The sequence below is a fragment of the Choristoneura fumiferana genome, chromosome 16 (genome assembly GCF_025370935.1).
Source record: "Choristoneura fumiferana chromosome 16, NRCan_CFum_1, whole genome shotgun sequence".
Classification (NCBI taxonomy): Eukaryota; Metazoa; Arthropoda; class Insecta; order Lepidoptera; family Tortricidae; genus Choristoneura; species Choristoneura fumiferana.
Window position 1 is genome coordinate 6,865,210 of NC_133487.1, and position 21,778 is coordinate 6,886,987.

Sequence of the window (21,778 nt, forward strand, 5' to 3'; positions counted from 1 at the left end):
CAGAATGAAAACTTATCATAAGATTCATCTTCAAGTAATTGCTTTCTGAACCAGTTTGTAACTGTTAAATATTTTATTATTCACCCCAAATCTCAAGTCTGTTCGTGTCTTTATATCTTTCCATTACAAAACACAAGGCGAAACATTACAATATTGACGTTGTGCTGTTTATTTGGTATTAAAATCATCTGGAACGTATCCATTAAACAACAGAACTGATAGATCTATACTTTGTTGTGTAGTGTTTGATGTATTAAAATAAATGAAGGACAAAGAAAAGATGCCTAATTTTTTTTGAGGTAGCTCATTTTTGTCTTTGATTTTATTTTAAAATATAAAACACTTACCTTTCTTACTAATTTCGATGGTCTCACGTTCAGGCGAGGAACCTGCAACAAGAAAAAAAAATTGAATCCGGCAAGCTTTAGCAGAACACGAAAAACCCGAAGTGAAACTCCATCGAAAAAGGAAGCTTCGACAATTTAAAGGTTAAACATAATTTACTGAATACATAATAAAGTTGGCAATAATAGGAGTGGACCGGTGGAACCTGTTGCGGCGAGCGCTAAAGGTGTGAGAACAAACAGGGTCTACTTAACTGACATGATTTATAAAATGTTGATACTGTACGACGATAAATGGCGTTTCTGTTTGCCATTATCAAGCAAACACCTGCGAGACATTTTGATCGATGACTAGAAGTTTTGTTAATTTGAAAATCAGAATTAGCTGCATTCAAAGTTTATTTATGGGTAGTTTCACTTCAGATTCACTCAATTTGCGTCATGTTTCGGAACTTTAGGATATCCGAGTTTTACTCTAAACGCAGTTCATATTAAATCCAATCCAATACAAGGATTCCAAATTCACAACAATCTGAAATAACAGACAATTCGACTGCAGAACATCATCTCTAACTGCTAATAAACTCTACAGCAAAGTTTTTCTAGTCAACACCGTGATACTTTGAGCTCGAGTACGCAATAAAATATGTATATGTGCAAGTTGCGGTGATAGGACGTGGAAATACAGGGCAGGTGACAGTCGGAGCCGGGTTGGCCCGCATGGCTTGGCATCCGAGGGCAGCTGGCAGGTCACTAACCGTGACGCTAATGGATTTGTGGCTCTCTTTTCATATTATATTTATATTGTTTAGACGTCGAAGATAGCTTCGATAATGGACAATAATTTCCCGACATAAAGTTGCGAGACGCCATCATTTTCCATGGAATGTATTGTTATTCGTTTTATCGTCTGACCTCGATAAAGATAAATATTATCATCTGTTATAAAACTATTAATCACTTAATAGCGGTGACTAAGTTTCTTAAAATTTGGTTCACGTGTTCATAGTGGAATTTAACGTCAAAGAATAATATCGCTACGGGCGATATCTAAAGCATTACGGTTCTTTATTTTTGGCTTTTGTAACCGAGCCTCTCCGAAATTGATAGCCCTTTATCTGCTTTTTCTTTTTTATTTCTTGGAATAAATCCCGTTTCATCGATAACTTCCCAGCTAACATAAATCGTGACGAGTCACGCTATCTTTTTAACAACAAGCCCTGATATTGAAAAGTCTTTATCAAGTTTCAGGTTGACACGTTTCTAAGAAAGTCATAAGAAATTACGCTTCGACACATGTAATTAATTCGTTGAAAAACCTGCTCGCCATAATTGCGGCTGTATGTGAACCAGCTGTATGTATTGCGCGCATGACTCCGGCATTTTATGGCAACCTGTTTATAAGTTATGCAATTCAAGTGGAAACATATAAGTATGTAGTAAGTGGTATGCGGCCGACGGCCATTTAGCGTAATTGGCTGTCAATTGTAGTGAAATACGTATTTATAGGCTAGTTTGTTAACAGATCTGCCTACGCGCAAGATGTTTAATGCCACTGTGCACGCCTTACGTTATTCATTTCGGTGTTTCGACATTAGGAAATATGTATTGTTTTTACGTGTTCCAAATATATGTAACGAAGTTTTTCAGTCAACGTAAATTGGTTCAAAAAAACCAAAGCGAGGGTGGGGTGGGATTGAGGACACTAGTCTTAATTATAATTGATGTAGGAATAATTAACTGCTACTACTCCTACCAAATATTATGTGATCCAACTAAATATGTATAATATATAAATATATATATGTTAATAAAAAGGATCAACAGAATCAATAACAAATCAAACAACTTTAAACCAGTATTTTTTAGTCGACTTCACAGAAATGTAAGCTACCTACTTAATTAAGAATTTATTTCACAATTTGCTCTTTAGGAATGTCACAACTAATTATTTCAAGACTAAACTAATTGTATAAGTGACTTATCCAAGCTAGTCAGACTGGTCGCCTGATAGCCATCCAGTTAATCCAGAGCAGAGCAGGTGGCCAGACGGGGACGGATTAAATTATCGTCATAACTACCAGGTAGGTATATCCGCCGCTATCAGTGGCCGAGCGAGACAAATTGTGAGTGATTACACGATTACGGAGAAGGGAGTGGGCGTATCGAATCAATACCAACAGGGCAAGTCAATAAAGCATTGAATTCCGAGCTATAATTAACTTGTTGATTAATTAGAGCTTTGAGAATATTCCGACGTATCACACCTTCTGATTACATTAGTCGTTTATTTTAATACAAATATAATAAGAGCATAATGATTATAATGGTCATAGTCATAAAAAATAATTTCAAAACAAGTTTTGCGGTTCAAAAATATGACATTCCATATTTGTTCGTTTAATCTGTTGATAAACAATAATCAGCTGATAAAATAATTAAGTGGTGGTTTGTCCACCGATAATTACGGTGAAGCTAGGAACTAATAACCAATCAATTAATTTTCTGTGGAAACCATATTGATGTGTGCGTTGATAAAATATTTGATTATTGCGAAGAATTTATTATGAGGCAGGTGTTCGAATTCCACTGGGAATCAGTAAAGCGTGTATTTAACTTTTTTGGATGTTAATTTCAAAATGGCAATAATGGACCTTATGTATAGTAAGTCATTTATTAACTAAAAAAAATCACGATTGTATAAATAGCTAGCACGGAAGACAATATAATCACTATTACTTATGACAGGTCAATTCGTACTCAGGTTAGCTCGAGAAAGTTACACTAAGTATTATATGATCTTAAATAAGACAATAATGAAGCTCTTATTTAAATTTGTTTTAACAGCTTCACTAACATGATAAGAGCAGACCGCAACATAACAATCACTATTACCAGTTTTAATTAAGGCTAAAGTGACTAACGACCACAGGCGGGAGTAAATAAAACCAAGCACCATGGCAAACGCCACAAACATGGTAAACGAAACGATGCTACTTTATATAACACTTCTAAGCATTATGTATTCAGTGACATGCGGCAGCTACCGCATAATCAAATCGATTTAACTTGTTTACATCTCGGATATGTTAATATTAGCCGCTACCCGCGACTCCGTCCGCGTAAAATATTTGGCTATCTCTATCCCGCGGGAACTATGCAATTTTCCGGGATAAAAACTATCCTATGTCCTTCCGCGGGACTCAAACTATTTGTATACCAAATACCACCTACCTCGGTTCAGCGGTTTAGACGTGATGAAGTAACAAACAAACAGACTTACAAACTTTCGCATTTATAATATTAGTTAGTTAATATATAAAACTGGAGTATATATTTAATGGCCAAAAGTGGATTTCTTACTCGTTTGAAAATCATTTAGCCGAAGCGGTCTAATGGTCGATAACCAGTATGTCTGCGTCCATTAAGAGAGCAAAAAACAGCCGTTTCTCCTTTTAAGGGACCGCACCGCATGTGCCTTTCTTGATCGGCATGCGGCTGGACCAGTCCGGCGGGTCGTGAGAAATGGGAGCCGGGTCCGGCAAACGTCTGATACATGGCCCGCCTCTCTTCACCTAACATAATTCGGACCGACAGGATAAGAAAGCGAAATATGACATCACCTCGTTAAATTATGCTGTTTTATTCACGGCATTTTTGCATTGGCGCCAAAGATAAACACCGGTAATTAGATAAAACTAAAAGGAGTGCCCACACAGTTACGACTTATCTATCATCCATAGAGATACTATCTTGTAATTGGAACTAATATCGCTGATAACATTGATTCGAAAAAATGATAACAATAATCCATCACTGATCCAATATCGAGGAAAATGAAGTCTATACCCATAGATACAGCGAGATAAGCGACCGCTCGAAAAAGGGTATCAAATGCGAAACATTTCACGCATAGAGTAATTTGTCTTCATCGATCATACTGCCAGTGTTATCAAAATCTTTCTCCGGCTTTCTAATTGTGAGATAAGTCGTGCAGGAACGGGTTTGGTTCCACGGCCGAGTCCATTAGTGAACAAGGACCGGTCCACTTGTCTGTATCTCGACCGGACGGGCTCATTGAAATTAAATACGTGTACAATTAAATACGATACGAGCCTCGAATAGGTCGGCAGTTGTTACACGGATTATTAACAATAATTTAATCTGATGGAAGCTATTTAGAGTAACAGAGCATTGTTTTAACAGATTCAAGTTACAGATACTAACTAATAAAACATGTTATTTTAAGCTCCTTTAGTAATCCGTCTTTTGACTGGCAATCCCTAAAATTAGTTCCAACGCAGCAGGTTTTATAAAAGGTTGAGATCGTGTTGTTCACGGGCTTATCTGTATTACGAAAACTTATTGTAAAGAATCATTTTGCTTACCCATCGCATCATCGACAGCCGCGTAACCTCTCTCGCCACTCCGCTGTTATGATAAATTAAACCCCGGTAATGTACGCGCTCGCACTTGGCAAACGTGTTGTAAAACAAATAAATAATAAGCAGAAGCGGTCTGGGCTTGATACTGGCTAAAAATAGTTTTGTTTTCATAAACCCGATATGAGAGTTTACGCTAGTCCCGGGAATGAGGTCAGACCAGTTGGTAGTTGCGATGCGGGCAGTGTCGAAATGCTGCTGCCGACCACTGCCGCCAATCAACAATGCAACGCTTGTTAATTATACAAACACTTCAAAGACGTTAAATTTAGAGCGTCGCATGCATGTTTTCTAACCGGATTATAAAGATTTTTCTAAGCGGGGTTTATGGGTGTCCTATTCTTGGATTTGGCTATTTCGAGTTTGGTGCCAACTGCGTTTTTATTGACGGATGGCTCTAGCTACTACTTGGTTCCGAAACTGCATAATGAGGGTTTTCACAGAGGCGAAATATCGTGAGGTTCGTTTGACGTTTGACGCTAAATGAGCCAATCGCAAGCAAACGTCAAACGGACCTCAAAATACTAACGCCATCTAGCGATATTTTATTTCGCCTCTGTGAAAGCCCTCTCCCCAAAGGGTCTGTGTTTCTTGAGGGGATAGGATTGCATTACACTTGTTTAATTAAGGAGTGAATGACAACTATCTACAATTTTCAAGAGTAAATAAAAAAGGGCCCTGCTTTACAAGTATTTCACGGAACATTAAAGTTTGCGGTAAAAAAACTGGTACTTAAATTATTGCCATATTTAAATGTGACACAATAATCGCTATACCGGATTTAACATGACAACGAAAACAAATTACAATTTCCTCTTAATATTATGAGCAGTCGCTATTAGTAATATAATGTAACTGTAAACAAATCATTTCCTTATTATGTGGTTTAGGTCTGTGCCATTAAATATATGCATATAGGTAGGTAATTAAAGTGAACATATTTCCCTGCAAAATCGACAAAGCGTAATGTGGAAGAAACTCCACTTGGCACTTCTACAAAAATGCGGTCCGGTATTTCAAAACTTCCGTACGCGATTTAGTTCGTATCGTAGATCTTATTAATAGTCAATACATACTTAAATTATCTGTTTTTGTCTTGTATGCTTTTGTTTTTGTATATAATATCAAATAACTCGGATTTAATAATATACCAACAAATACCAGCAAGGTAGTTAACATACTTTTATCCTTGTTTGTTTTTGTATTCTTTATCATTTTGTAAATGTATTTTTTATTTTTTTGTTACGATGTGTTGTGTTGGCTGAATAAACGTTATTCTATTGTTTATGATATCCATAGACGTTACATGCCACTATTCTTTACCCGCAGCTTTGTTTGCGTTAACCATAGATTTGGCATTTGAAGAAGTTCTGGGATTTCTCATAGATTCCTATGGGAATACCCATATTTAAATCGGATTCTTCATGCCAAATTTAAAGACTAAACTTAGCGGTTGAGATTTCAGGATTTTAACCTGACGCGTAGGAATATCGGGATAAAAGTGACCTAAGTATGTGTTATTCTAGCCGTTTTGGTATGAAAATGTAGTACGCTCACCTGCTACACAATAATAAACATACAAACTTTCGCATTTATAATATTAGAAGGTTAAAGTAGGATTGGATTAGATTCAACATGTAGAGCACGGATCATGCATGTTGCAAAACAACATGCATGTTACAAAAGTTATATAAGGCATCCAGGCAGCGGCCAACGATTTGCCGACATAAACGCTTCATTTAGCTAATTACGAGATAACTGCGGGTGAACGGACGTTCATAATGGCGCTCTGTATCGAGCTATCGATTTATCAGGGAATTATTTTCCGTTAGATAACTTGGAATAGTTCGCTTATATTTTGTTGTAATCCATGGATCGATCGACATCATATCGGCCTATATAAGTGCCACAGAAGACCTTCTCTCAAAATGAGTCGCATCTTAAAATTATTTCTTGGAGGTACTTCTTGTTTCCTTTTCTGTACGCCGTACTAAGAAAGCAATCAGTCTTCAATAGAGATATTGTCTATAATAATAACCTTCATTTTATTTGATGACATAATACTTACAGTTACCTGGAATGTTTATTTGTTATTAATTAAAAAACCTGCATCCAATTTGCTTATTTTTGTTTAAATCTAAGAAGTCATTTAAAAACTGGTTTAGCTGCCACAGTATATTTTATAGTTTACAATTAACAGTGTCCTGTCCAATGTCATTGATCATGACATGTCGGAAAACTTGTTGGTAATGACAAGAAAGAATTATAATTATAAAGCCATTTAAAGATGTGCGGCCATCTGCAATCAGCCGTCAGTTTTCCTCATCGACCTTCGGCTTCATGGCTGATGCCTAAGAGGAAATCCAACCTAATTAGATTTGTACTCGCTTTTTGCCATTTGTTACGGAAAAAACAACGCGATATCTACATTAATCGATTGTGTGTAAAAACATGCAGAGCGATAATGCGGACTGAATAAAAAATTTAGTAACGAGGTCATTCCGCTCGAAGAATAGTGATGCGCCGCCGAGTCCATTGAGATCATAAAGCCACCCACTCAGTTCAAACATTTTTTGTACGATAATAACAGGCCATAAATATTCGTAATAGCATAACCGTACAAAACCGTCACTGTTGCAAAACAGTAATAAATTCCACGGTCAAGATAAATACCATATTTGGGTTGCTTTTGAATGCTAATGGAAGGATGTTACTTCCAAATTAATGTGTACCTGTTTAGAAATGGGTTGAAAAGTGCTTGCTTAATAGCGGATAGTTAAATGGAAAGAGTCTAATAGCGGAAATGGGGCATTAAATATTGATTAGCCGGCGCGAACAGTAGTCGTCGCGGGTCGCGTTTCTTGGAAGCAAATCATCATTAGTCTATTTGTAGCGCATTACTGACTCACCGCTAGACGAAGAAACCCTGGTTCGCTCCACTTGCTGATGCTTCACTTCCAATTTGTTAACCCCGGTTGACGTTATTATTAAAATTAAAAACATAGAGCTAAAAATAAACGCTGTTTAACCGACTGCTGCATTCATTACAAAACAAAAGCAGCAAACACGTAGATACCTACCGAAAAAAAACACAGTCAGATTCTTTGTTTTGGAATAATGCTAACATGTAGTGAGCCAAAAAGTTATCACATGTACCGGACACATGTTTGATACTCCCAGACAACCACATCCATAATGTATGTCTGTTTATGTCTAAGATATTTTTGTATGATATTCGTTTCGGTTCGAGACTTATGTTATGGCTTCCTATTTACACTATATATATATATGAGAATGGAATGGAAATAGGAAAAATAAAACTGAATCATATATTATTAAATTGGAAGACATCTTGTTAGAATTCAATTCAATGACGTCAATTCTGTATTCAACATCTACTTAAATCAGCACCATTGGCTTCATGATGTGAATAAAATATAACGATGCACTAAAACACTGCTGTAGATAGGTATCATAATACTAGACTCGTGTCTATTTGCTACGATGTTGTCATAACTTTATTTATAATTTTAATAATACATACATTAGAAACAAAGCTTCTTTTGCTACTTGCCAAGTAAGTGACTGTGAATAAAAAATAAAAATGTAATTTGGAGGCGGTCGCTATCGTAACAAAGGTCAATAGAATTGAATTCAATGTTCTCCAAGTTCCCATGGCCGTCGGAAACAATAACAGAGCAGCACTTAAATCCGAGAACAATCGGTCGAGTGGAAACAAGGCAACGATATAAATCAAGCTAAGCATTGCGTGCACCGGCCGGGCATAGATCCTCGCGTTTATGCTCGCTGCGCCGCCTTCCCGCCGCTTATAATTACCGAGTACTTTCGCCAACCAACGGCCCGACGCCATCTTGCTATTTATATTTGCAAAATGGCCGACTGCGCGCTCCACGTGTTCCTCTTTCTTTTGTTATTTCAAGAACCAGAGTTAGTGCACTGCATTCCAAACATTATGTTAGGGTAGAATGTGTTTTTAATGACTTTATTGTTTTAGAAAAGGCGTTAAGAAATGGATCGTAGCAGCTTGGAAGAATAAAGGTAAGTACGCAAACTTGGTCCAAACTTTAAAAGAAACACAGATATTACAGAGAAAGGTGAGTAAGAGTAACAATAATAATGTAGCCACATGTCTTTAGATTCGGAGTTATGCAAGGTCTAACAAGAAATTTACATTGAATAGGGCGCTTACTATGTCACGGCGTGACAGGGCAGTAGGGAAGGTCACCTTGACCAACAGCGGAACGGTGCGCTGTGCCTAACATGGTCCGACTTGGCAACAGAATTAATTTAACACGACTCTATTTCGAGCGACAATTTTAGATTATTAAAACGGAAAGACCTTTTGTTTTTTTAATTCGATTAAGCATACCTAACCAGTTTTTAGACATAATTATGTTATGCAATTTATAACTATATAAAATAACATAAATTTCACGTAATTGTATGTGCATTTGCACATGTTTTCGCGATATTCAATGCTAATTTAAAAGGAAACTATGTGATGTAACCCGGGTTGCACAATACAAAATAGTTTGCTTACAAATACGTAAATAAACACCTTGTAAAACAAACAAGAGTAATTCTAGTCTTAACATGATACAAAAGATAATTTGCGTCACTATCGATGCAAACAGCGGTCGAAGCTAAACAAAAATCGTAACAACAATCGGTGTTTGCACAGCGGTGCGGTGAACAAAGGACGTTGATGAACTTGAAAAATCAACAGATCTGGTAGGTACTTACGATCGGCACCGCCACTGAGCGATAACAAATTGCACAACTAATACATCATACCCGTTACGGGCTGATAACGCGTATCTACAGCAACTAGGTCAAACTGAATAAATTGATACTAATAATATTTAATACCTCTGGAACTATGATAACAAAACGTTGTTTTGATATAATTCTCCGTTGTTACAAAGAAAACAATACGAGGGGGTGAGTAAATTGTCTCGACAGTTTCCTGCTGAGCGGTTTGTGATTCGACACAGGTGACCGAATCTGTACATAATTTTAATGCAGATCTTGTGAAGGTGGTCGCTTAGTATTCAACGAGTTTTGCGGCCATTGCTGAGTGATCGGCGCAGACCAGCGCCTGCTGAATATGTATGAGTGAGCACTCGAACACCAGACACGCAACACTTTAGCCGTGACACACATCCTCACAACAGATTTTCAACTAATTCTTCTCAATTAATTCTCGCGTGATAAGTCGCGCGCCATTTCATGCCAAATGCTTCCATAATTTTTAATGTGTCTAATTATCTCTGCGAAACTATGCTTGTATTTTGTATAAATTGCGTGATCGTGATTATGTTCTTAGCAGTACTTACTTAGATTCTCGTACAAAATTAATTAATTTTCATATTTTTCCCAGCGCAGCGAAAAGCAACTTTTTGATCAGCCCGTGTAACCTTCGCTTCTTTTATGACACAGTAGTCTTTTCCGCGATAAAGACGCGTTTATTCTTAGCTATTATATCGCGTCGTAATGTCAATTGTGGGTCTTTTTGCAATTTCCGCTCACTATTGTCCTCTAATATTGATTACTGCGGCGAAGGCAATGGCCTCATTTTACGAAACAGTTTAATGTCTCATAAACCTAAACGTGTTATTACAGTGTGGGCATAGTATATATTTGATTAGGTGTGGAATTCACCGCGCAGAAATAGAGTGGCTGATTTTACACCTAGCTAAATAATGTAAAAAGTAAATTATGATATTCCGAGAATGATGCGCATGACATCATGCGGCGTGGTGAGGAACAATGCGGAGAGGCCGGTGTTAACGGCTCGCGGAACAATAGCTCAGACAATAAAAATGTAAATTAAATGTACCATAGATAACGATAAATATGTAAGAACACCGCAACTTGCTGCGGTGTAGAGAAATAATTTATTCATGTAAACTGTCTGGCTTTTTGCGTTTAATAGCTTCAAAGTGACAAAACTTAACAGGTTTTCTTACAGCGCTAACGATTCGAAAGTTTGTGAATATATTTATATATGCATAATTAGCATAAACGATTTCGTCCAGTTCATCAAAGTAGTTGTGATCATCAATGATTCATTAAATAACATGTGTATCCGGTCATTGATTGGTCATAACGTACAGTCCACAACTGCCGAGGGCGCGGAGTCAACACGTGGCGACTAATGGCTCGCCTGCTACGTGTTAACGCCTGGTCTGGTCTACGCATTTACGAAAATAAATTTGTATGTATGTAAGTACATGTTAACTTACTACACGACATCAAATTTAGAATTTCGTAATCCACAAGATATGTAGAGACGTTGTCGAGCATTTTTTTGTCATCAAATAATCGCAATCGAAAGGAAATCCTATCAAAATTAATGTTATCGCACAGGAATCACTGTGCAATAGAGAAGCGACCAATCATTTTATGGACCATGAAAATTTTATCCTTTGCATTTCAGTGATAGCCTTTGTGGAAACGAGAATGAAGCATGCACGCGAGGTTGTGTGCGTACGACAAACGTGGGAAAGCGAATGGCGGCACAAGCGGCGGCCATCTTGGCGTGGGTTGCTCGCATCACACGGCCACACGCGTCCGCTTGGCAACTCTGGGCAGGCACTAAACGGAGCGGAACAATTCGAGCACACCACGTGCTTTTTTGTTGCAACATTCCTCTCCCCCAACCGAGGGTATTGATTGGTCCGCGAACCTATTGGCCTTGGTGGTGAAAAAACGTTTTGAATTGCTACGTGCAAAGTAATTGGACGCGAGTTCGGAGATAAATAACCGCAATTAATATTAAAATAGCATATAGCAGCAAAAACTTCAACATTTAAATGGCCAAATGCTAAATCAATCTTTAGTTTGATTGCCGAATATCTTACAGTTAGCTTAATCGATATGTAAGATAATAGAAATCGTGATATGCCAGTTAAAGGACTTAAACCGCTTGGCGCAATAAAAAAGCCATTTGTAAGAAGGTATTTCTATCACCCACGTTATAGTAGTCTGCGAAATTTCTAGAGTAAATTATCACCTAGTAGGTATGTACAACCTTCTACATGAGTTCTAGAATTCACAGTTTCTCTATTGTTGACTTCCTTCATAAATTCCAAGATGACTGTCATTCTTGCTACATTATACATTAACTAATATAAGAGGTAATAAATTGAAGGCAAAGAAAACGACAACGAACGCATATTATGCATTTTGCTGGAGTTAATTGCATTCCGTCAGTCAGGGTATATTTTACATCGAAATCATGGAATAGGAGGGGTCGAAAGGGAAGGGACACTAATAATGATAATGCAAATAAAAATTATAAACTGGCTCTTATGGTGATACCTAAATAAATTTTCCTCGTAGACAGCTGCAGGAGTTAGTTGAATAATTTAATATGGTAATTGCCATTCGGACCAATGCTATAAATAAGTGTAGGCACATACTTATTCCAAGTAACTTGAAGTATAACTAGTAATTGGACATAAACAACAGACGGTTTTAGTATTGTATTGATAGCGAGGGTTTTAATGGCATGTAAATAATGAAATAAATGTATCGTACCGTAATAAGTATGAAAGACAATTAATGGTTTCGTAGTAGTGATGATTCAGCTATAGCATGTGATTGTTGTTAGATACTGGTGCGTCTACGTGGTTGGTTATAAGTTTATTTACGGCCGGCGATGTTTCCTCGGCGACCCGTCGCACCATGCGTGACTCACATTAGTGCGTTACAGCTGCTTTGTTATTATTACGTGAAGCGACGTTGTCGGCTCTACACTTTTTCTACGGCACCTCGCTTTTTATGTCCCTTTGTTACGCTCCATCTACCTGCTTCCATCTATTCAAGATAACAGTCGTTCACATTGTTACTGATATAGATCCTTCCTTATTGTTCATCAAATATTTTTCTTTGTTACTTTATATTCTTATTATTAGCGTAAACCTTATCTTTGACCTTGATGTCTCTCTGATCGTATGTTTTATTCCAAGAAAAAGTTTATTTTGCTATTGTGTTTTGTAAATCAGCACATGTTCCTACGTTTATTGATAGGTACATCATGAGGATTTAGTGGACAATTATACCTCTGAATATCATCGATGTCACGTATTACGAGGTTTTAGTGACTTTTTTTATGTTAGAGGCCAGACAAACGAACTAGTGGGTCACCTGATGACCAATTAATAGTATAATATACCTAAGTAGGTACGTTAGCCTTGTGTTTACTTTTGTCTTTGTTACAATGTTAACTTATTATACTGATTTGAGGTGCTAAAAAAAGAATATTTGTATCGTATTGTACCTTAGATGTATAAACCATTTTTTTTAAATGAATTAATTTATTAATATATAATTAAATAGATACAAATGATTTAAATAATAAAAAATTAATAACAATAATTAAAAACTAATATAAATCTAAAAAAGGCCCCTGTGGCATGGTTCCAAGAATGCTGGCAGCATTTCCTCGCTGATTGACGATGCCAAGACGCTGTGCGAGGAAGCTGCCAGCCCTCTTGTCTCCGGTGGCGTCGATCAGTTTCTTTACCAGTTGGCTAAGAGTTCCCTTGCGCCAGGGCCCCACGGACCGAGCGTCCGACGCCGAAGGCAATGAAGTTGTATCAAACTATTTTATATCCAGATTCTTGAGCATGGTATATATATACTAGTGTCGTCAGTCTTGAGTGAAGTTAAAAGGCAAGTTCCGTTAGCGGAGCTGGCCCTTCAGGTAACATAAACAGCTCCTCGAGCCGCATACCTACATTATGCAAAGAGTTTTTATCTCGGTCGCTCTCTGCTCCCGGCACGCTGCGGTAACTGCTTAGCCTTGCATGCAAATGTGGTTAATGAGTTCAGGAAAGCGCTAAAGGGTGACCGTTCAACATAAATCTCGACCTGTTCTAAATTCGAACGGTCCCACATACACAAATGCAAATAATGACGACATTTGCGACAAAGTAAAATAAAACAACAATTTTCAACATGACCGCGTATTACGTAACCCTAAATGAACTCAAAAAAAGATAATTAAGTCTCAAACGTGGAGCTCTTGCTACCGTCATGTAATTCGTGAAATTCGCAGATTGAAAAAAGAAGTGAAAAAACGTTGGCAAAAAATTTAACGGCAACCAAATCTAGAAGAGTGGGACGGGCTCAGTGATACGCGGTCGTTAGAGAGGGACGTCTGTGCACGCCATCTTGCCTGCATCGAGTCTTTAGTCACGCGCAGTAAAGCAGGATTTCTATTTTTTGCGCGTTCTCGTCTGACCTCGTTGGTTTATCGTTATCACACGGCTCTTATAATGGATTTCACTCGGCGAGGAATGCGCGCAGCACTGGCATCACAAGCGGGCGTAATAACAAAGATAACCTTCGCCCGCAGTCCATCAAATTTATTTGCATACGAGTACGACACACTGCTGCCTCTATCGTCATCCACATACACTCGTCGCACGAAGGGATTAATGACTGAAATAGGCGAAGCGATGTTGTGACTATGCAGGCGCGTATGATAAAGTACGACCCACTTAACCTCTCTTAATAGTGAGGTTCGCGTTCGGAGTCAATTAGCACGCCAATAATTTGAACAGCTGTGTGCAAACGAGGCACAATTGGCCCGCTTTCGAGGCTTCCAAGTTTTAAGAAAGACATTTTAGTCTCATTATATATATATATTTTTAGTAGACGGGGTGTCGTAGATGAAACCGATTGAGAGTACGCATTTCTATCTGGTCCGGAAAAGTTTACACAGTCAGGCCCTACCTACTACGAAGTGCAAAATTTGAACTTCGTATCTTGCCGTCTCGCTGACGCTAATATTATTTATTACGAGAGTGAGAAGGACTAGTTGAGTCGCCTTAAGGGTAAAAGACACTAGGGCTAGGGCCAAGCTTTTGTTTATTTGTTTTTAGTTTTTTTTTTATGTTATATGGACAGCCAGGTTAGGTCAGGACTAGATGTATCAGTTTCGATGGAATTGAAACATTTCCGAGGTGAGTCAAGGTCGCACGGAGCACGAACGAGCATCGTCTCGGATCACGATCGTTCAGTCGTGACTGCGGGTAGGTATTATTTGCTGATTAGATTAAGAATGACTGCTTTAAACTCTGTAAACTGTTTTCTTCTTAATGAGTCTGAAATCTTCTGCAATTTAAAATAGGTTGTCAAGTAATTAATCAAATATACCTAAGCAACTACGTTACTACTACATATAACTAATAGGACGAAAGACATTAAATCATTTTCGAGTTTCATAGAAGGAATAGTTTGTTTTGCAACTATAGCATAACAAGCCAACATTTTTAGAGTTCTATACGTCAATTGACAAAAATGGAACCAAAAAATACAGTCATTACAAAAAGGTGTTTCTATACAAATCGTCGGGGAATTAAAACCTACAGAGTAGGTACTTCCCGTTGTCCTATATATAGGAACTATTGAAATTTATTTTATATGGCTGTAGCTCTTATAGCAAAATCAATAAGAAAAATCTTATTTTTTAGGTATATCTATCTATGACAATAACCAATTTTAAATTATTCCACATTGAATAGATAAATTTTGCTTAGACGGGCCACTTTTTTGGTGACTTATATAATCTAGGTAAGCATATTTGCGACCGTTGCAACAGAAGTGGTCGTTTGAACAAAACTAAGAGCAATGAATAAGAAGCTTCTATAAATTAACTCGGATAATGTAATACAAAGTTTATTCACAGCCAGACAGCAATTACGTTGGAAACTTTAAGCGATATTCACGAACACCAAAGAGGAGTCCCGCCCGGCTTCACACCCCTCGCGACCAGTTTAACTCGCGGGGGGGGGGGGCGAAATTGACAAAGTTCCATGCTATGGCCGTGATCCTTTCAGATTATTTCAGCAACCTTCTCACCCTAACTTACTTTGATAATGTAAACTGAGGAAATTAACGAAAACATTTATTGTTAATTGCACGACTGCTGTTTTTGATCGTTTTTGTTTTTTTGCCTGGAGATTGAATATTTTGCGTATTACCTATCGAGTGGTGCCCAGTGAATTGTAAACCTAATTAGAATATATAAACGTAGGTATGCAGAATTTCCAAATGAAAGAACTTGCCGCCAATAATTTGCACGAGATACGTATAAATATTGACATGAGCAATTGATGATGGTTGTTGTTTACAAAAATGAGTTTAGCGAATGTAGCAAATCAATGAAAGAAAAGTTTACCAAGCAGGTCATGCTTAAAAGAATGCACAAAGGCAATTTAAAGCAAATAAAGACATTATTTGAAAGAATAAAGCTTCAGGAAGCTGGAACGACGACGGAGTTTGCCGGAGTCGGCTACTTGAGGAAAGTTGCGAAGTTCCACTAACTTCAAACGGATGGAAGTTTGCCCGTTCACAACTATAATAATGGATAGAGGGAGATAATCTACAAGTTTGTCAGTACAAGCTAACTTTAGTAATTTCATCCATACCATAATAATTAAGGATGCTCATCATAAACCAATTCTTCTTTATCATTTTAGGGAAAGTAAAATAATAATTCAAAAATCAAGTAGCATTAATAAAGTTGAAATAAAAGAATTATATTTTAGTACAAGCTGAAAACTCACGTTTCCTTAGCCAACTGTTATACAACACTTTATATTTTGGTAGAAGCCTCCAAAGTGTCTAATTTTATAATTAAAACCCGAGACCGTCTTTGCGTAACTTGAAATACTTATTTTCGGGGACAACGTCAACGTTTCTTTTCTTAACATGAGTTATTCTAATAACAATACAGTTGAATTATTATTAGTCAATAGATCATTCTTAAAACAACAAGTTAAATTACGATTAAGTTCTATCCATTGAAACCGATAAGTTAGTTTAGATTGAACATCATGGGAAGTTAGTTTGTTAGTTTGAGACTAATGGGAATTGGAGTTTGGCGAACTTCTTAACTAGACAGAAGCCAGAAGGCCAATAGGGAAGTAAATACTGTTTAGACTGACTAACACAGATTGAAGAATAAAAATAGTTTCAGTATTGTAAAAACGAATTCTACACTTTTCAGAGCTTTGGTTGCCTGTGGAGTTGCGGATCTACATTCCGTACTTCCCCATAAATTGCGATGTTCGGTTTATCGTAAATATCACAAAGTTTATTGCAATCGTAATGCGAAAATAGATATGATTGGATTGGTAATTCCTCGATCTCGAAATACGGAATAACTTAAAAAAAAAAGAATAATATCTTTAAAATGAATGTTTGCCTTCATTGTAGGGATATAGAAACATTGGCATCGTAAGCACACATTTCAAGAAAAGCACTAGATCATCGTTTACTCGTAAATAGAATGGCTCTGCTTAGTTCACGTATGTTTGAGTTGAGTATGAAGTTTAAACTTAAACGCTCCTGTTACAATTTAATGGGTATATATCACTACCTACCTGAACAACCATTACTAATTCCAAATTGAACATGAACACCCTTTCCCTAAGTTCATTTGTCTGTCAAATATTAGTCAGAATTTAGGACAGGCTTAGCTAACAGGGCAACATCGTTTGCTGGCTGACTCCGCAGCCACGAGGGTAAAACAATAACTGTAAACTAAGCTGAAAACTCATTAAAAGCCTGAATAGGGGAATGTGGGAGGACGGCACTCATTTATTGGGGTAGAGAGTGTTTAACACGATCGAAGTTTAATTGGCCCGACAGAAGTTCCGACGTTGTTAATATATAATGAGCTAGTAGAACAGAACGTACGAAATCCAGCTCTTAGTGCAGTGAAGGAATTAAGCATCTCAAGTAATTGGAGGACTTTGCATAAGGAACTTGAAAATTGAATACTTACAGCTATTTAGCAACTAGTTTTGATTAGTTTCCTTTGATTGAATTACTGAAGTAGAAATTATACAGCTTAAGAAACTAATAAGTTTTGATTTATTCATATTCAATAAAAGCTACTCTTCTCTCTGTTATTTTTGTAGAGTGTCCTTGTATGTCATCCACGTATCCATGCAAAATTTCAAGTCAACCAGATCACTTTAAGTGGGTGAATTTAGACTTGCAAAACTTGACAACAAACATACGAACGTTAAAAGTTGAATAAAACGTTGTAAGAGTGTAGATTACGTAATTTCTACACATAAACCGTGCATTGTTTGCTAATCCTGCCGTGAAGCAGCAGTGCTTGCACTGTTATGTTTCGGCGTGGATAGTAAGACAGCCGGTGAAATTACTGGCACTTGCCATCTTAGGCCTCTAGGTTGGCAATGCATCTGCAATACCGCTGATGTTGCAGATGTTTATGGGTGGTGGTGATTTCTTACCATCAGGAGACCCACTTGCTCGTTTTCCATCCAGTCGAATAAAAAAATACGCGTTAAATTTAGTATAGGGTTGAGTTCAAACAATCTATCTTCGAAAGTCTAACACAGAAAAAACATCCAATATTTATCGATATGGCTGGTTATCCTCATTCGTTGAGTTCGACGTCGCGGTCAAAAAGTTTGGCAGTGAGCCAGCCGGAATTCGCTTGAACTTGTTTGAAATATGTCACACCACAGTTTGAATTGCCACCATCTGTTAATCTATGAACTGACAAGTGATGAAATAAATTTAAGTGAAAGCTAATGGATAGTAATGAAGATCGATTGTGTTGTGATGATGGATTTTGTTGCTATCGTGATAGTTATGTGTAAAGAAAACTTTTTAGCTAAGTTAAAAATAACAGAACTTGCACTTGTTTAGTGTTAATAAGTAAATTAACAGATAGAGAATTGTTAAGAAGGCCCTCAAATTCACGATGGCTTTCGGAAAGGTTAAAACTGTCACATGGTGAAAAGAAATGCCTTTACTAATCATGCAGATTCTTACAAAAAAATTGAATACAATAATTAACCTCTAAGCTGGCTTCTGTCTAATGAAGTCTAGGTATTACCGGTACATTCTGCCAATTAAATCTGCTGAATAATTGTACATAAAATATTTCACTGTTTCTAATGAGGCATCGCCCAGAAATAACTACGTGTGTAGATAAGATAGAGATAACAATGAAAAATATCTGACACACAAGTGTTCGTTTACGATAAATGAACGTTTTAAAACTTAAATTATATCATCTTTCACCTTCGCTCAGTTTGACCGTAAAAGGCACTTCACGGCCAAATTTGTTACTTCCTATTTTGAGTGGTTCGACCTTTACGCGGACATTTATTTAAACAAATGAACGATAAATAACCTTATTCGTTAAGCTCAGTCGTGACAAGTGCCAGAGTGAGCGTCGGGTCACGCGGGCTTTAGGTAATCCAAATTGAACGGAATACCCCAATCAGCTAATATAAACTTGACGTAAAGAGCGAGCGCCCTTGAGTTCGTAATTTGCCATATCTCTGTCTTGGACTGGAGCCAATAACGATTCGAGTCACCACATTATTTTTCTTACTTAATATAGAGTTACCTCGTTGAAGTGGCAATGGGCAGGCTATATAGCACGGAGACCAGGTGGCTGGTGGGGGGGACCGAAAAGTTCATGAATGGAGAGGAGACCGCGGATCGGCAAACGTAGGAGTCCACTAACGAGATGGACGGATGACCTGGTTAAAGCCGCGGGTTCACAGTGGATGCAAGTTGCTTCCAACCGAAGCAACTGAAAGTATATGGGAGAGGCCTATGTTTTTAGGGTTCCGGAGCCAAAATGGCAAAAACGGAACCCTTATAGTTTCGCCATGTCTGTCTGTCTGTCTGTCTGTCTGTCTGTGTCTGTCTGTCTGTCCGTCCGTCCGCGGCTTTTCTCAGGGACTATCAATGCTAGAAAGCTGTAATTTGGCACGGATATAAATGTAAACTATGCCGACAAAATGGTACAACAAAAAATTCAAAAAAAATCTTTTAGGGTACCTCCCATAGACGTAAAATGTGGGTGATTTTTTTTTCTCTCAACTGACCCTGTATTGTGGGGTATTGTTGAATAGGTCTTTTAAAACCAAGGGGGGTTTGCCAGGACGATTTTTCGATTCAGTGATCTGTTTGCGTAATATTCAACAGTGCAAATTTTCATGAAAATCGTCCCCCCCTTTAAAATCTAAACCGGTGGGAGGAAAAATTTGAAAAAATTCAGGATGGTAGTAAGTATATTAAACTTTCAAGGAAAACTATAACGGCTAAGTTTGCTTGAGAATTATTAGTAGTTTAAGAGTAAATAGCAGCCTAAGGTATAAAATATACCTAAACTTGGAAGATTCCGTATAAAATACGTAATCCTTCGAAAAATATTACTTAATTTTTTCGTAATGGCTACGGAAACCTATTTTGAGCGTGTCCGAAACGCTCTTGGCCGTTTTTTTTTTATAGTATAGAGGCAAACGAGCAGACGGATCGCCTGATGGTAAGCGATTACTGTCGCCCATGGACACCTGCAACACATTGGCGTATCTAGGGTTATTTTTCAGGAGGGGCCTGGCCTGGATTTTTGTGTGAAGATATCAGTAATATAGAGTTTTGAATCATTAGCCCAAAATCCTGGGTTGGGCACTAGACCATATTGACCATAACACCGGAAGAGTACAAGTGCGTTGCCGGCCTTCAAGGTAGGAGTACGCTATGCTCTTTTCTTGAAAGCCTGAAGGTCATATCGGTTCGAGAATACCGCAAGCGATAGTCCAACAGCAGACGTCTTACGGCTGATATGATGATGATGATGATGGTGAATGTAGAATTTATTATTTAGGGCCTCAACTATAAGGCACAGTTTAGTCTATGTATAGGTATCTACATATAAATAATAGTAATATAACTGAAGACAAGGCATAGTTCCAACCAGAGCTTGAGACTAAAATCTAGCAAGAAGACATTTTCCGGTAGGTATTCTCACGAGATAAGGAAGTTCCACGAGGGTGAAGCCGCAGGCATTAGATAACTCATATTTTTTTTGTTTCCGTTCTATCTCGTAACGGTTAAACATACAAAACTCTAACTCAGAATGATAATAGAGGTAAATATGTTTGTTGCATATCAGCATCTGCAAATAATAAAAACCGGTTAAGCGTGAGTCGGTCTTCGATAAAAAAGGTTAAACTTTGTAAATGAAACTATCAATAATAATACTTTTCTTTTATGGGGACCCCTTAATTAATAAAAGTAATATTATTTGTTGTTGTAACAGCAATTAAAATACACATTACGAGTATGTGTACCTAAGTTTCAGCTGTCTATCCACTATCTATTACGGTTCTCGAGATACAGCCCTGTGACAGACAGACAGACAGAGAAACGACAGAAATATGGGCCATTTGTCACTTTTCGGGTACGGAAATTTAAGGGTATTTATTAAGCAGACTCTGGGAAATTGAATAAGTACTACGAGTACCATTGCATTGTGAGCAGTATACCAACATAAACAACAATAAGAGCGCAATTTTAAGGAAGATAAATAAAATCAAGCAATAATTGTTTTCACAAAAAAAACAATGACAAATGGCGTTCATTACGGTGGGTTCGTTTGGCGTGCCGCCACGGTCGATGGCCTTGCCTTGACCAAGTTCGAGCCGCGATCGGAGATGTCCGTCTGCTTGTATGTGCATATTAATTAACAAGTTACATAGTTATTTACATAAATTTGCCTTAATGTCACATTGCAACCTTCGATTGAACTGGAAACTTGGAGTGACAGTATAAGACATTGTGTTCTTGCAAAGTGGGTATACTATACAAGTATGCTATATGGATCCATAGAGGTGACTTCTGCAAATATAATTGAGAGTGTAGTTGTTTTTTTTCCTGCGTTAATAAAAGATTTTGCTACATCTCACTGAATAGGTACTACATACATAATAATACTACACAACAGAAAAAAGGACCGTCGGATTGGTACAACGAAAATACTACATTTATAACATATAAAAAAATGGTTTTATTATTACAACATAGCACAATACAAATACTTATCATTTAATTAAAATATATTCAGATAGAAACACAAACGTATTTATGACTTAATTTTTACCGATGAAACTCTAGTGG

The 21,778-nt window shown here is 37.4% G+C and overlaps 1 protein-coding gene across 1 annotated transcript in view; it reads right to left on the reverse strand.

The window, feature by feature from the left end:
* Kdm3 (Lysine demethylase 3) overlaps positions 1-21,778 on the reverse strand; it is a 183,832-nt gene that overhangs the window by 49,346 nt on the left and 112,708 nt on the right. The window contains 1 exon segment of the mRNA XM_074098901.1: positions 348-389. Coding sequence (XP_073955002.1) covers positions 348-389 — 42 coding nt within the window.